Source organism: Hippopotamus amphibius, chromosome 1 (genome assembly GCF_030028045.1).
Source record: "Hippopotamus amphibius kiboko isolate mHipAmp2 chromosome 1, mHipAmp2.hap2, whole genome shotgun sequence".
NCBI classification, from domain to species: Eukaryota; Metazoa; Chordata; class Mammalia; order Artiodactyla; family Hippopotamidae; genus Hippopotamus; species Hippopotamus amphibius.
In genome coordinates this window covers 67,028,165-67,044,133 of record NC_080186.1, presented here as the reverse complement: position 1 = coordinate 67,044,133, position 15,969 = coordinate 67,028,165, and the positions used below count along the sequence as shown (strand labels likewise).

Sequence of the window (15,969 nt, the reverse complement as noted above, 5' to 3'; positions counted from 1 at the left end):
AATAACATAAATGCAGCGTCAGTTATTAAAGTATTATAAATCAGAAAAATATTGGTTGCTATACAGACTATGAAAGGTTATTTGCTATACAGTTAACATTTCACTGATGCACATGCCTTTTATCAAAACATACTGCCAGTATTTCTTATAATTTTTTCTTTATAAAGTTATGAAAACTGAATTGTCTAAAAAAAAAAAGAAAAGGTCATAATAAAACTCTGACCCATAATGTCCTTACTGAATTACTACAGTTCAAGAATAAGAAAAAAATTAGACTCCATAGCTTTGGAGGGCAAAGAAAATGTCTTGTCAATCAAACAGATTGTGAAGGCTGTTGAAGTTTCTGACCAAATGATTTCCTAAATCTTGAAAACTATGTAACTGTTCTTTAAAAATTTTTAACAATTCTTCTATATTTGGGAAAAGATTATAAAAATGTAGTTTCTAATGTAGTTTAATTACAGCAGCAATCTACTCATTTTTTTCCTTGTTTTAATAAAAAAATTAAAATAAAAAACGTTACCTAGAAATGTAAACAGTTGTTTGAACAACTTACAGACTTTCCACTGAAATGGTAGCATAAATAACAAAATACATTTTGGGGAAGCAGTAGCAGATTGCTTTTGAATACACAACCACAAAAACCTCACAGGGACAACATTAATGTACTGAAATATTTATTTATATATGTCCTTAGGTTGTGCTTACCTGTTGCTTTTTGCAGCAGAACCTAAGGTGGAAGGTCTGGGAAGGCACTGTGAAGTATAAATAATTGCACTGTTTGCAATTAATAAAGATTTTAAACCTTAAATGAATCAAAATCAACAGCCTCCAATTTGTGAGTTATGATACTGAATCCAACTGAACTCTCTCTTCAGTATAATAAATGTACCACTTTCCTAAAAGGTCATCTATAAAACAGTATCATGCAAAATTCTGAAACTGTTCACATCAATACCCTACTCTTAAAGATAACAGATAACTAACTCCTTAACTGTTAAACTTCAAACTAGAACTACATATCCGTATCTAAATAAGGGTAAGGGAATTCACTCTAGGTTCTATAAAACAGTCAAAAAACATTTCAAAACATCTACAATGAACTGTACTCCTATTTTCTACCCTATAAGTAATCTCAACATTTATGTCCTTGTACATCTTCCTTTATAGTATATTCAGAACAACAAATGGTGCTCCCCCACCAATCAAAGAACTAGTATATATATATTTAGAAAATGGTGTTAAAACCACTATATTACTTAATATTTGCAAACTGAAAACCACTCTGTCTGATACATTTCAAGTCTTTCATATTAATATATAAGATATGCATGTTTTACACTGAAAAGCAATATTTTAGGAGCACCAATGAGTAATACTATTCAACTTTGTTAATGATCAGTTTTCTTTAGCTATAGCTAAAGCATATCAAAAATACTTACCCATTAAGCTCACTTAAAAAAAAATACAGACCTATGAATTATTCTATGTTAAATTAAGAAGCAGTTATGGTTTTCCAAGATATAAGCACTGTATTCCAACATAATATTCACACAGAGTATGGCATTTGCATTATGTGGAACATTGACAAAAAGATACTGTTGCAGTTCATCAATTTGTCATTCTGATGTACTTACAGTGCAATGCTCCTTGAAGGAACACAATCAAGGATGATACACAGCACAGTCCTCCTCACCCCTACAGAGCTAGTTCTATACTGGCTGGATCAAACCTGCACTTCAACAGACAATGGCAAGACAGACTGTATTTGCATGTAGTCTAATATATTAATATGCAGAGCCAACAAATATGCAAAGAGTAAAACAATGGATTTCAACAAAATATCAGAACTTCAGCATGAGTGTTATAGAGTAATAAAATGATTTCAAGTACATAAAAAAATTAAGTTGATTCAATGATTGGACTTGTGCATTTACAAAACAAAGCTTATCTATACTGCAAAAAAGAAAAAAAAAAAAAAAGAAAAAGGCTTGAACATTTTCATACCCCAATAATGTTTCAATGGCAGATGCACTGTAGCTATACTTTTTGCATACTATTCACTTTTTCTACCCTAAATTTAGAAAGAAACACTCTAATATTGTATACATTGCAAGAGCTGCTTTACATGAAAAAACTGTTCTTATTATAGACTACTCATATTCACTATCTGAAAATTGTTTAAAATTAATTATGCTGAAACAGTCTTGGAAATCAAGTAATTATTAAATTAAAAACAGAAAGGTTAACTGTTATAGCAGCAGTACAGGTCTGAAACAGTGGTCATGTATAAAAGGAAATTTCACTGTTAATGCAATGGAAGTATGCCAAAAGATCACTGTACACACATGCAGTTTTTAATCAAACAGAAGGAAAAAAATGAAGATATCAGGATTACTTGTGCTGAAACAGCCAAATACAATAAATGGAAAAGTTCCTCCAATCTACTACTATACTGCAAGGGGGAAAAAACATGCCAGTGTTTAAAAACTCAAATTAATATTTCATGGGGAAAGCTTATATATTTGTGTATATGTATCTTAATTTATCATTGCTAAGAAATTATGAATCCTTTAAATACCCACATATCCAACTTACCGACACAGGAGGTTTCATATCATTTATTGTAAAGCACAAAACAGGCATTTTAAAAGTGAAAGTATACATTGAAAAAAGTACATTTATATCACAAAGCATTGACCACATAATAGTTGCAAATACATTTGCTGGAATGTGTACATCTACACTAAATACTAAAAACAAACCAATTTTCATTTCTACACAGAAATATTAACCTCCTATCAGTAGTGATAGATATTTTGTACATTTTCGGGGAAAAAAAAAAAGGAAAAGAAAAAGAAAGAAAGAAAGGAAGGAAGAAAGAAAGAAAGAAAAAACACTATTTTTAACCAAAAACAAAATTAAGATCTTCATCAAGCCGTCTGCATCCATATATTTAACAAAGGTTTTTTTCCCCCACACAATGAAGCAAATACTGTATTGTCCACTTCTTATTATTGGCCCTGTGCAGAAGAGATACATAAGAAATACACAAAAAGTTAAAGAAAATCCTTTAAATCGAGCTAACTCAGGAGTGAATCCTTTAAGAAAGAAAAAAAACTGGTTAATATAAATGGTGGTGGCTTCTTGCATGATTTGCAAATCCCTGGGGGAAAAAAATTTATTTTTAAAATCAAAGGCATTATAGAAATATTCAGCACTCAGATGCCAGAAAGCATTGTAAAAAACAAACGAACAAACAAAAAACCCAAACAATATACCACAGTACTTCATTTAGTTATACTTTGCCAGATAAAATTTAAAAGGCAAACATACTCCCAGACAACAGTAAACATGCAGAGAACATGACTGGAGCTGAAATCAACACATTAGCAAATTTACTATACCTGAGGTGCTGGAGGATGCTGTGGCATTCCCTGGGGACTTGTCTGGGCATAGTAGGCTGCTTGCTGTCTATAGTACTCAGCCCAGGCTGCGCTATAATCCGGCTGACCACCTGGTGGAGCACCAGTAGGAGCAGGAACTGCCTGACCTTTGAGAAAACAGAATAACTTTGTTGCTGTAACCAAAATTAAAAGCCCCAAAGAATCTCATTTCTAATAAAAAAATACCTTTCTTCTTGTAATATTCCTCCCAAGCCTTTGAATAATCTTGTGTCTGCCCTTGTTGACCTAAAAAAAACCCCCTAAATTTTAATATAAAATTATATCCACTGTAAGTACAGGTTATAAAGACAAAAGCACAGAGGGTCAGAATCGCTCCTGATTTATTTTAAATATTCATTAGTGTCAGAAAACTACTCTGTTATTTAAAAAAATCAAAATGCTCTTTTTGCCTCATACTAATCATAACTTTTAGTGTTAGAGCATCGCTATTAATAAAAAACAAAACCACCCACATAGTTTTAACTAAAAGAGGTAAACATTTAGGCATAATCTTGATTCAATTACAGAATTTATAAACTATTAATGTTCTAAATTGAGTCTGGAACATGCAGTCCACAGTTCCCCAGTGGTGGTGTTGGCGGGTAATGGATGGATCACTATTTTTTTTTTTTTGCTTTCTTATCCATTTGGATTTGTTTCACTACAAATTTTAAATAAAATGCAAATCTTCAATGGAGAAAAAGAAAAAGAACGTTTTTTGAGAAACAAAAACCCACTTAAAAGCTGTTATTTAAAGATTTTATTTTAAGATCTGGCCAAGATTTTTGGTTCCTGATGAGTAACCTGTAAACTGCATGTATAAACACTAATCTTCAAGATACCTTTTAATAAGACACTTAAAGTTTTAATATGCTGTGTCCAAATTATTTTATTAAAAATAACCTGATGAAGGACATAAAAGAATAATCACTATTGAGGAGGTTCTAAGCAGCAAAATCAATGAAACACAAAGATCAACAGCTTTCACAGCAGGTTTTTCTAGGTGACTTTCCCGAATTAAGAGACTAAGGAGGGACTTCCGTGGTGGTGCAGTGGTTAAGAATCTGCCTGCCAGTGCAGGGGACACAGGTTCGAGCCCTGGTCTGGGAAGATCCCACATGCAAAGCAACTAAGCCTGTGTGCCACAACTACTGAGCCTGAGCTCTAGAGCCCGTGGTCCACAACAAGAGAAGCCACCACAATGAGAAGGCCATGCACTGCAATAAAGAGCAGTCTCTGCTTGCTGCAACTAGAGAAAGCCCGTGTGCAGCATCAAAGACCCAATGCAGTCAATAAATAAAATAAATTAAAAAAAAAGAGAGGGAGAGGGAGACAGACTATGGAAATATAATCAAATGCAATGCATGAACCTTGAATGGGCTCTGGATTTTAAAAAAACAACATAAAAACAACCACTGCCCACTCACAAATAGCTACAGTAGACAGTTTTTCTGACAACCAGGGAAACAAGTATATTGGTATTATTGAAAATTTATTTACAGCAACAGTTTGCAACTTACTTTGAAATGGCTCAGGCACCAAAAAAAAGTATACATACATATGTATAAAGTATATATGGCAAACTCTGAAAATGGTGAATCTGGGTAGAAAATATAAATATGGGTGTTCACTGTACTATTTTTCCAATTTTCTGAAGGTATAAAAAATTTGAAATCAAAAGTTGGGGAGAAAGAGAATGTGAGTTTTCTGATTTAACTTCTTTATTTGAACAGAATCTTACTTAGTTTGTAATTCATTTGGCTTTACGAAATTATTACAGCTAGACAAAAAATAATGGCAGAATGCGGTTTGCATGTTTATTAGATGTTGCCAACAAGGCAACTTTATAGTTTCATCATCACAAAATTGGTCAAAGAATAAAAGCAACTGAGTAACTAACTTAAAAAATGCAAGAAACTCCCCCCTACTTGTTTTCCATACTTTTTCAAAGAGGAAGTGAGTTTAACATTTTGATCTTATGAGGAGACACAAGTCAAGTAAAGCGAAAACCTGTTTCAGTATTTAGACAACTTTCAAACATCTTGGTGCCAACAGTAATAAAACCATGTAACATTTTCTTACAAACTACACACCTGAAAACCTGCTGACCTGAGGCCAAACTTATTTAAGGCCGCAACAATTTCTACTTCAGGTTTACAAACTGAACTAAACTTGATTGTTAAGAGATACTCATATTTCAGAGGCAAAAAAAATAAGTTTTATCAAGGAGACACATCAAGAAATTCATCAAACTCAAATGTTCCCTGAAAAAACACCCCCCACCCCAAACTCAAATATCCCTGTGGAAAGCTAAAAGTAAAATGTTAGACTCTAACACAGTTAAGTAAGTCATCAACATTTGACATTCCAATCTTGAAAGCATTCATAGAAAAACTCATTTCACTCCTATCTGAAGGGCAAATGTGATTCTTTCGCCCAGCTGAAAGTAGGGAAAGAACTCTTCCTATCTAATCTATTTATGTTTTAGCTCTTCCACTAGCTTCTTGCCCTCTGGAAATGCATGTCCTTAACTTGCTCCTTTGATTCTTCTCCTTGGTTCAAAAGCTGTTTTGATGGGAGATACTTTAGTTTATACTTCAGCAGAACAATGCTTAACATTTACATATAATTTTACAATGTATAAAGTTTTAATTTCATTTCATAAAAGAGGTAAGACTTGTCCCAGAGTTCACATGTAACATTCTTAAACAGCCTTGCTTGAATAGATTTTACCCTCAGTTATTTCTCCATACACATGCATCTTTCCCACAACCACTCTCTCCTGGCTCTTTTAAGGCTTAAGGTACTATATGCTAAGAGTTCAGAGTTCACGGTATTAGTGGTTAACATTAAGAGGGACTTCCCCTCAAGTTAAACTTATCCCAAAATGCCTTCACTTACTCTCCTCCAAATAGAAACTGCTGGCGTCTATTTTGAAACAGTTTCTCTTTAAGATATTTCTTTTTACAAAAGTTCCCTTCATTCTAGCTTCAAAAGCACCCACACCCAAATTGTTGTCATTCCTTATATGCCAGCAATATAAATGCCTTAAAGTTCCCATCATTAGCCCTCTAGAATCTCATCTTTAAGAATTTCTCTCCTAAATTCTCTTCCTGCTAACTGTAGGTAATTTAGAATTGTTTCAGAAAACAAAACTAATTAAAAAACAACTCATATCTGTTTCAATAGAGATTTATTTACTAATAAGCAAACTAATACATCTACAGTGTTAGTGAGGATTTTCTATTCTTAACAAAAAGCTGAAATGGCTTCAAAAGCTGAGACAGTCTTCCTAGTTTGGTGACACGGGCACCGGATCAGAAATGAGGACATCCAGAGTCCTGGGAAATCCTACCTACCTCTGCCACTTGGAAGAGTAAAACTCAATCTTTCCAAATAAGGGAGTTTGATTTGGAAATAAAGATCTTTCTCTCTCCCTGATATTTTATTACCCCTTTCTTTCCCTTCCATTTAAAACCATCAAAGATTGAACTCATTAGTTTTATCCTTTAAGGTCTCTTATTTGTAGTTACCCTTTTAAAAAGATCTTAAGGACAAGTAATGCACCTAGAAGAAATCAAAGTAGTTAAGCAATCAAACATATACAAAACAAACCAAAAATAAATAAATAAATAAACCCTAAAACAAACAAAAAAACCCCACCTTCTACAGGAAAAATAAATGGACCTTGCAGCTATCATTAAAGACCTGACAACCTAACATTATTTAAGATTTTCACATAAGGGGAAATCATTCAACCAGTTCACCTTGCTCATAAAATTAACCGCTTATCATTGCGCTTCTACAGAAAAACATACAAGTGAAAAGAAGGTGGGGTTTAAGGAGGATCTTCAGTCAAACTGTTATTTAGTAAGTTATTTCTATACCACTTTTCTCCACAAAGGATTCAAGACAGTTCAGCATACTATCTCTAAAATTAGAATTTTATATAGTAGTCAGCAGGGAAAAGGAAGAAAACAAAAAACAAACAAACAAAAAAGGCAAGGTGAAATGTCCACCCTTAAAAAATTTGAATGGTTAGACGTTACAGATTACATTCAACATACCCACTCATTCTAGGTAAGTAAAATGTAAAAAGGTAAATTTATTAAATACCTAAGTCTAACAAATAGGTCTTTGTTTTTAACTCAATTTTAATAATAATGTAGGCAACGTATAAAGCATACTACCCATTCTGAAAATACAAGTTGGACCTAATGATTTTTAACTTCAACATACTCAAATCTTTAATGAAACAGTGATGCTACTTCATAAAAGCTACAGTGACCATAGGTCTTGCTACTATGTCATTAAGGGATGATTACTAATAGTATTCCCAGTTATTCTCAAAACTATCCCAATTTGGGCAATAAATTATGTGATCACTCTAATTACAGTATACTGTTTTGAGTTTAAAGTTTTTTAAGTTTCTTTTTGCAGAATTTTAGCTGCTGCAGACCTGCGTGAGATAAGCTGGGTCACAAAAACATAAATTAATGATTATTTTTCTTTTTTTAAAACAGAAATCAGCTGTGTAAAACATTCTTATTACCAAGTATTTGTACTTTTACACAAAGAAGATTAATATAATCACCATTCTGGAAATTTTTCTTTCTGTGGAAAATGAGACATTCTTTGGCAAAGAACACTGAAATTTACATTGAGAATCACAAGTAGATTATATTTTATGACAAAACTATCACCTATAGATACTTTCTATCAGTGAAGAATGGGCAAGTTTATCTAATTAGCTTCTGTTTGTGACAACTGGCTATTAAATGTGTTCATTTTAAATGACTAAGAGAATAAGCATCTGGACAAAACCCCTGATTTGTCCATAAGTATAACATCGGGTTTGAAATGGTCCCTGAAAAATGCAAATTTAGGAGATAGTCCAAAGTCTGGTTCCACCACTTTGTAGTTATGTGACCTGTTTCCCAATCTGTACATGTAAGTGTCAGCGAACAGACAGGAACCACCCCCACCCCCACCCCACAGTTTTGCTTTCTGCAGTGAAATGACCTGTGGTCAACCATGGCCTGAAGATATTAAATAAACTCACAATTTTTAGATTGCACATCATCCTGAGTAGCATGATGAAATCTCATACTGTCCCTTTGTCCAGCATATCCCACCCGTTAGTCACTCAGCAGCCATCTTGCTTACAAGACCGACTGTCCTGCTACTGTAGTGCCTGTGTGTCCAATTAACCCTATTTTACTTAATGATGGCCCTGAAGTGCAAGAGCAGTGATGCTGGCAATTTGGATATGACAAAGAGAAGCCTTTTCCTTTAAGTGAAATGGTAAAAAGTTCTCCATTTAATGAGCAAAGAAAATAATCGTATGCTGAGGTCGCTAAGATCTACGGGGAAGAACAAATCTCCTGTGAAATTGTGAAGGAGGAAAAAGAAATTCATCCAAGTTTTGCTGTCACACCTCAAAATGCAAGTTACGGCTACAGTGCATGATAGGCTCTTAGTTAAGATGGAAAAGGCATTAAATTTGCACAAGTTATTTTGAGAGAGAAACCACACCCATATAACTTTCATTTAATATACTCTTCTAACTATTCTACTTTATTAATGTTGTTACTCTCTTACTGTGCTTAATTCATAAACTTTATCATAGTTTTGTACACATAGGAAAAAAGCACAGTACATATAGGGTTCAGTACTATCCACACTTTCAGGCATCCATGGAGGGGGCAGACTTGGAACATATCCCTCATGCATAAGGGGGAGACTACTGTACAGTTCTTTTCATTCACAGCAGTTTGCAATAATATATATTTGCAAAGTACCTGACTGACAACTGTACTCAACATTAGAATATGATAACCAGGACAGGACTCCCAGGTATTATGCCCAAAGTCACATTCGCAGTATCTATTTCTATGCTTGGCATATAGTATATGCTCTACATTTACTGAATGAAAACAGCCCTTCTAGGTGACTGTTCTTCCTTTTTCATACATGCAAATATTATTTAAGTAATTAACTTCCTCTGTCACTGTAGGCTGCTTCTGATCTGCTTACTTTGCAGCAAAAATAATATCACACACGACCAATTTTTGCTTGGTGCTCTATAATTTAACCTATGCCATTTAGGTTACTAACATGTAACTACCTTTGACAAAAGTATAGGCAATATTCAAAGTCCCATGTGCCGGTGGGGAAACTTTTAGTTTCAATTAGTAAGTGGCTGATGAATGCATTTAGAAATAAAAAGATCTCTTAACCACAAATTTAACAATTATTTGTAATGACCATGAAACACCTGAAAGTTCAGTGATTTTGGAATACACTCTTGTTCGATAATCTACACCTCAAGATTTTAAGTTATTGGATGAAAGCAGTCCAAGGGAATAAAAACATGGAACAAACATACTTTTTATCAAAATCTTCAACCTTTTAGTGTAATATTTACTAAATGTTTCAATTAAAAAGGAAATGTAGAACATACCCATTTTCTTGTAGTACTCTTCCCAAGCCTTGGTATAATCAACCTGTCCAGCTGGAGCTGGATTCTGCTGATCTCCTTATTTAAAAAAAACATAAAAAATTATGATTATAAGGTTTTTAAAAAGCAATTTTGGCCCTTTCCTTCTGCTTTTTGTGAAGAGGAGTTGGGAGTAGCCTGTCATGAAGAATGAGGGTAAGAGGAAAGTGCTGTGTGGCAGTGGCATCCTTGCTGGTGCCAAAGACACAGGATTGTGGGGTTCACAGACAGTGGACAGAGAAGATGGTTTGTTTTCTTTAATTAATTAATTTTAAATAAGTAGTTACATTGAGCATATAAGTAAATTCATTGGTCAAATAACAAAACACACTGAAGATACCGAGTTTTTCACTGTTTATAAGCATGGAAAGGCGAAAACGTAGAAAGAAAAACTTTGAAGTCTTGGAATGGAATTGCAGGTGATATGAATGTACAGTTTAAAAAATATACACACATATGGATATTTACGTGTTTTTTATATGTATGTAGGTATGCATGTATGTAAATTCATTTCCCAGCTCTGTACACTGAAAGGAGCTAGTAGCAGTAACATCTCAGCAGCAATGAACAGAACTGTTTAGTTCCTAAATATCATCATCTACTAAAAGAAATCAGGGCTCCTTGGAAAAATGGCTGCTTCAAGGGCTGGAGCCCAAAAAGCACAAAGCAAGCATCTTACTGTGCAAGAAAGTAGGAAAGTGCTTAAAGAATGACAGGCATGTCAAAAGGATACAGGAGCCATCTTGAAGGTACTCCTGACTGGCCAAATCTAGGACAAGTTTAAAATATAACCTACTGAATAAAACAGGAATCCATATTGACATAAAGAAATAAACAGAAAGAAAAGGAAATCTCTTCCTTATAGTAAAATACCACCTAATAAATGTAGAATGAATGATGGAAGTAGAAATTATCATCATATTTGTAACTGAATCAGGCAGCTACTATCAATAAAGGCTAAGGCCTTCAATGGGGAACAGAATCCTAAGAAAGTTTAGCTTAGAAATCTCAGAAAGTTTTCTAAAGAAGTTTAGCTGTGGTATATGTTTTGATCAAAAAGGTAGTTTCTCTTTGCTCTAGTAGTTTTATAATTTGGACTAGTTGTTTCTGCTGTCATTTGTTTAAAAAAAAAGTTAAGATTATAAATTACATCTAATCAAACTGAACTGTAAAACTTCTACCGTATCTTTAAGGAAAAGTGAGAATAAAATTATCCTGTTTGTCCTGCCCCCCGCCCCTCAAAGAAGAACAGAATAGTGGTATGATCTCAGTATAACTCTCCAGACAATAATATTTCAGAGAGAAAAATGGTGATTTTATGGCATAGAATCTTGGCAGACATCAACATGACTGAGTGACCATGGTTACCACCTCCGGGGATAAAACAGGTCAACATTACAGGACCCCTATTGTAATGCGTTACGAGAACAGCATTCATTTCTTAGAAATTATTGGAACAGATGGTGAAATCTCAGTCAGGGCTATGCCTTGGAATAGTAAGATATATCAATATTGATTAACTGATTTTGAATGCTGTGTGATGGTTACGTATTTTTGGAGAAATACAGAAAGGCGTATTTAAGGGTAATGGGGCATTATGTCTATAGCTTGGTCTTAATGGTTCTGAAAAAGACTAATGATGATGGATATGGACACATATGATAGGTTAATGGAACAAATGAGGAAGATAAACATTAACAGCTAGGTTTTCTGGGTGTTCTTGGTAATGTACCTTACAACTTTTATGAAAGTTTGCAATTATTTCAAATAACTTGCTTTTAAAAAGCAAAGGCTGCTTCCTGAAGCTGTAACTGAATACTAATATAAATTTGGGGGTAATACACTGATGTACTTTATAATTCCAAACAGAAGTTTTCACTTCCACATACAAAATAAATTCTTCAGTTACCATAGTTACCTTGTCCATTGGTCTGGGTTGTAGCTGGCGCACCAGCAGGGGCTGCAGGCGGTGGCTGTGCTTGTTGTTGATAATAGTGAGCATAATAGGCAGCCCACGCTGCTGAATTTGGGTCTGTTCCTGTTTTAGCTAGAATAAACACAAGTTCTACATTTGCATTTAAAGTCCACAATCAATCACACACACACCCCTCTCTAGCAAATATATAGACCCCCAAATTAACTGGACATGAAAAAATAAATAAGTGGAAACTTTCAAATTCTATTAGTTTTACTGTCATCATTAGCTTTTATTATAGAAAACTTAGTCTTAGAGATTAAGTAAGTTTACTAGTTCCTAGAATACTAGTGAGTGGCAGAGCTGGGATAGGAATAAAGATCTTTTGGTTGCAAATCCAATGCTTTGTCTCAAACCATCCTGTGCCCTTGTTTTTTCTAAACCAGTTTTGCCTCAAGCACAACAGTTTTATGTGGCAGATGACTACAGGAAATGGTTTCTAGGGACTAACCTGTACAAGAAAGAAACAATTTTTACAACTATGAGCTCTGTCCTATCTTGTTTTCAATGAAGAGACAACTTAAAAATCTAGGAAAAGAAATAGAAATTAGCCATATTCCATCTTACCATATGATTATTCAGTGATTATCCTAAAAGATAAACTTGATGTCACTGCCCTATTTTAAATTCTTCATTTATTTCCTGGAGTCTTGAGGACTATTAAAATTTTTAAGTACAGAATATGATTCAATATACTTAATAAGATATTTGGACACCCTTGCTTATACTTTCCTTTCCAGCCTCATCTCCCCGCTGTCAATATTTTTCCAACATTCATGTCTGGCCACAGAAAATTGGTTGCACTTTTCAAAAGTCATCATGCTCATATTTGGGCCTCTCACCATGTTATGCTGCTTCTGCACTTGACTGACCCTCACTCATCCTTCATAAAAATCAACAGTTTGAGACTTCAGTCAGAAACAGAAATCCCCTTATTGATTCTTTTATACTAGGTGTGTCATGATACTGTATCTTTATTAGTTCATATCTTCAAGAAGAATGTAATTTCCTTAACCGGAGTCTGTATCTATACATAATCTATTTAGCCTTCATCCCAAATGGGCAGCAACTCTCAGCTGCTTAATAAAATAAAGGTTAGTGAAGTTTGAGAAAAAAGGAGTAAGGATTTTCAGAAGGATCCAGTGTCTTAGGTGGTACAATTATAAAGCATTATGTCATTATCCAAATCTTTTTAAAGTAATAAATGTGTCACAATACATAGCATCATTACCTGTATAGTAATTAATACAAATATGTCACTGGACACCATGTTTGGATAGAGAAATTGAGATAAAACAGACTTTGGGAATTGATACTTACACTCACAAATGCATAGACCATATAAGAAAACCAGTCTCATAATTACATACAACTGATACACACTGAGAACTTACTAAACTCATTCAAGATAGTATTCATTTTATAGTTAAGGAAATAGGTTTAGAGGGGTTCAAAACTTGTTAGTAAGTTATGAGACTAGGACTTATTCAAGTCTGTTTCACTCTGAAGTCTAAGTATGTAACTACTACATAAATCTTTAACAACCCACTAATTTTTTATAGAAACAGATTTTAATTCAGAGAACACTGACTTTATTGTCAATACAGGGACATATTTAAATACCGAGATGTTTAATACAAAGAATCAAAACAATGTCATTTAAATCAATTATTTTGGTTTTTGCATATAAGTAATATCCAACCCTAGCTGTTATCTTTTAGCTAAGTGGGTTACTTCTTTCCCAAAGGCACTGCTGAAAGCCACATTCATTTACTAATTCTTACAGTGGTGACTTCACCACTAAACTACCCCAAGTGGGAAAATAAGATTGTGATACAGAGACCACTTCTTATTCCCATCATTTCTCTCAATCACACTACCTACCCAAACAAAGCACCCAAATAGGTGCTATCCTGCAAGTTACCCAATATAAATCTGCCCCTTAATTTTCTCAGTCTCTTCAGTGGTGTGATTCCTCTGCTTAATAACACCATACCAATTAGCTTACAAGAGAGAAAGAAAAGTCCTTTCATTCTTTAAAGACTATCATACAATAAATCACATTTGAGCCCTATTCTGTTAAGTCCCTCTAGCACAGTTTTGCTAACACTTTAAATACATGCTTCTGCTAGAGAATGTAAATTCACTGTTGCATACTCAGACCTTAACATACACAATTTGTTTCTTCAGTGTGTCGGAGTTGTGGTCATTTGTTAACTGTAATGTTGTACCATCATATTCCATAGAGCATACCTCCTATGAAGTTAAAGTATAATACAGGACCACTCTCAAATACTAGAAATGTTTAATAAAATTCACTAATAAAATTTCATTTAAATCAATTTAGTTTTTTAAAAAAATTTATACTAGTGTGAAAAAGAATCCTTAATTCAGTACCTTCCTTGAAACTACTCCAGTGAAAGAGCCCTAAAAGGTAGGGACTAGGTGAAAAAAAAAAAGGATCATAAAGAGAAATTACTGGTTTTAATGAATGCCCTCTTTGTGATGGAAAGAAAACTACAGGGTGGGAAAAGATTCAAGAATAGAATAAAAGGTAACAAACACAAATCAGATCTGAACAGAGAAAATATTTAACTAAATGAATTTTAGAGTTCCAACATGCACATATTTAATACAGGCCTGCTTTTTACTAATATGTGAAGTTATATCAGGAATATGAAATAGACAACTTATGTATCTTTTTTGAGAATGTGGAAGTTTAATGCCCAAGTATTAAACACTCCAACTGACTCTCACATAATTTTATAAATAAATGTACACTAACTATTCTTTCATGGATAATGTCACAACTAACATAGAATACATTTGATGGCACTAGAATCTTAAATCCAGAAAATGTACTTCTTCCTATATCTTTGGCTTTTAGCATTCTGCTCTATCACTTTGAAAGTAGAGAAAGCCAAATGCAGGTAGAAGAAGACCTAAGAAAATAGACCATACACAACAGTCTTATACACTGTAGTAGAACCAGAATCTAACACTCCTGCTGGAGGAGTAAAACACGTGCAGAAAATGCATACAATGTAGAATCAACACTAGAAAATTTATGAATAGAACAGCAGTGGCAAAACAACAACACAGATTACATCCAAATGATAAGCATCTTTTACCTGGATCTGGAGGGGCCTGCTGCTGCCAATGTGGATATGCATTTCCCCACCCTTGAGGAGCATAAGGGGCTGGGGGACCACTGAAAAGACAGAAATCAATTTAAAAATTCAATTCCCCAAAATCTAGAATCTTTGAGGAAACACCTAGAACCAAACTCAAAACTTACTGAGGAGCAGGGCCAGGTGGTCCCGGATTATAAGGTGCAGGGTTATATGGTCCCATTGGAGTTCCAGGCCCAGGGGGCCCAGGAGGTCCATGGGGGCCTGGGACACCATGGGGCCCATGGGGTACAGGTGGCCCTAAAGGATTTACTGGGCCCTGCAAAAAGGCAAACAAAAATCAGAAAGACAGTAATGGTCAAACATTTCAAAGACCAAAAAAATTTAAATTTCTACCCTTTTATCTACCTGTAAACAAACTAAAATTTATGGTTTTCCTTCATTTTCTCATGCTACAAAATTTCTTAACTCTTCCATATTAATGAGACAGGTAAAATTAATTAAAATCAATAGCATTAGCAAAAAACTGAAACATTTCCTTTACCTTCTATTCCTTTCAGACTACACCCTTTTCCATTATTTCCCTTTCCTTGAACAACTTTTACTTTCACTATCCCTTTATCATCTTAATCATGGAAGCTTATCAAATATCAAGTTCTTACCTCTAGCTCCTCTCTCTACATCTACTCTCCTAACACTGTAATCAGAGAACCATCTTGACAACAGTCCTCAAATTGCTTACATCTTTTATAGTAAACTGGCTACTGAACACTTCACCAATAACGTAACAAGTTCTTGCTCAACAAACTAGTCCTCCTCACAGCCTTCCTGTCAATGAATCCCATTTGAATCAGTAATTTAAAATTCATTTCCTCTCTTACCCTTTTTATCATAATTCTTTAAATACCATGAACATTC

The 15,969-nt window shown here is 34.2% G+C and overlaps 1 protein-coding gene across 12 annotated transcripts in view; it reads right to left on the bottom strand.

Moving 5' to 3' along the window:
- FUBP1 (far upstream element binding protein 1) overlaps nucleotides 1-15,969 on the bottom strand; it is a 33,667-nt gene that overhangs the window by 1,767 nt on the left and 15,931 nt on the right. For 5 of the 12 annotated variants that reach the window (XR_009049984.1, XM_057715510.1, XM_057715533.1 and 2 more), the window contains 7 exons: nucleotides 15,219-15,370; nucleotides 15,052-15,131; nucleotides 11,864-11,992; nucleotides 9,910-9,984; nucleotides 3,633-3,692; nucleotides 3,408-3,553; nucleotides 709-755 (listed from right to left, as the gene is read on the bottom strand). Coding sequence is in view for 11 of the 12 variants with exons in the window: in XM_057715510.1 (XP_057571493.1) it covers nucleotides 709-755; nucleotides 3,408-3,553; nucleotides 3,633-3,692; nucleotides 9,910-9,984; nucleotides 11,864-11,992; nucleotides 15,052-15,131; nucleotides 15,219-15,370 (689 nt within the window). In the remaining variant the exon portion in view is untranslated. Of the gene's footprint in view, nucleotides 1-708; nucleotides 756-2,605; nucleotides 3,024-3,407; nucleotides 3,554-3,632; nucleotides 3,693-9,909; nucleotides 9,985-11,863; nucleotides 11,993-15,051; nucleotides 15,132-15,218; nucleotides 15,371-15,969 lie in introns of those variants that run through there. The other 7 variants (XM_057715566.1, XM_057715519.1, XM_057715527.1 and 4 more) reach the window with 4 other exon arrangements.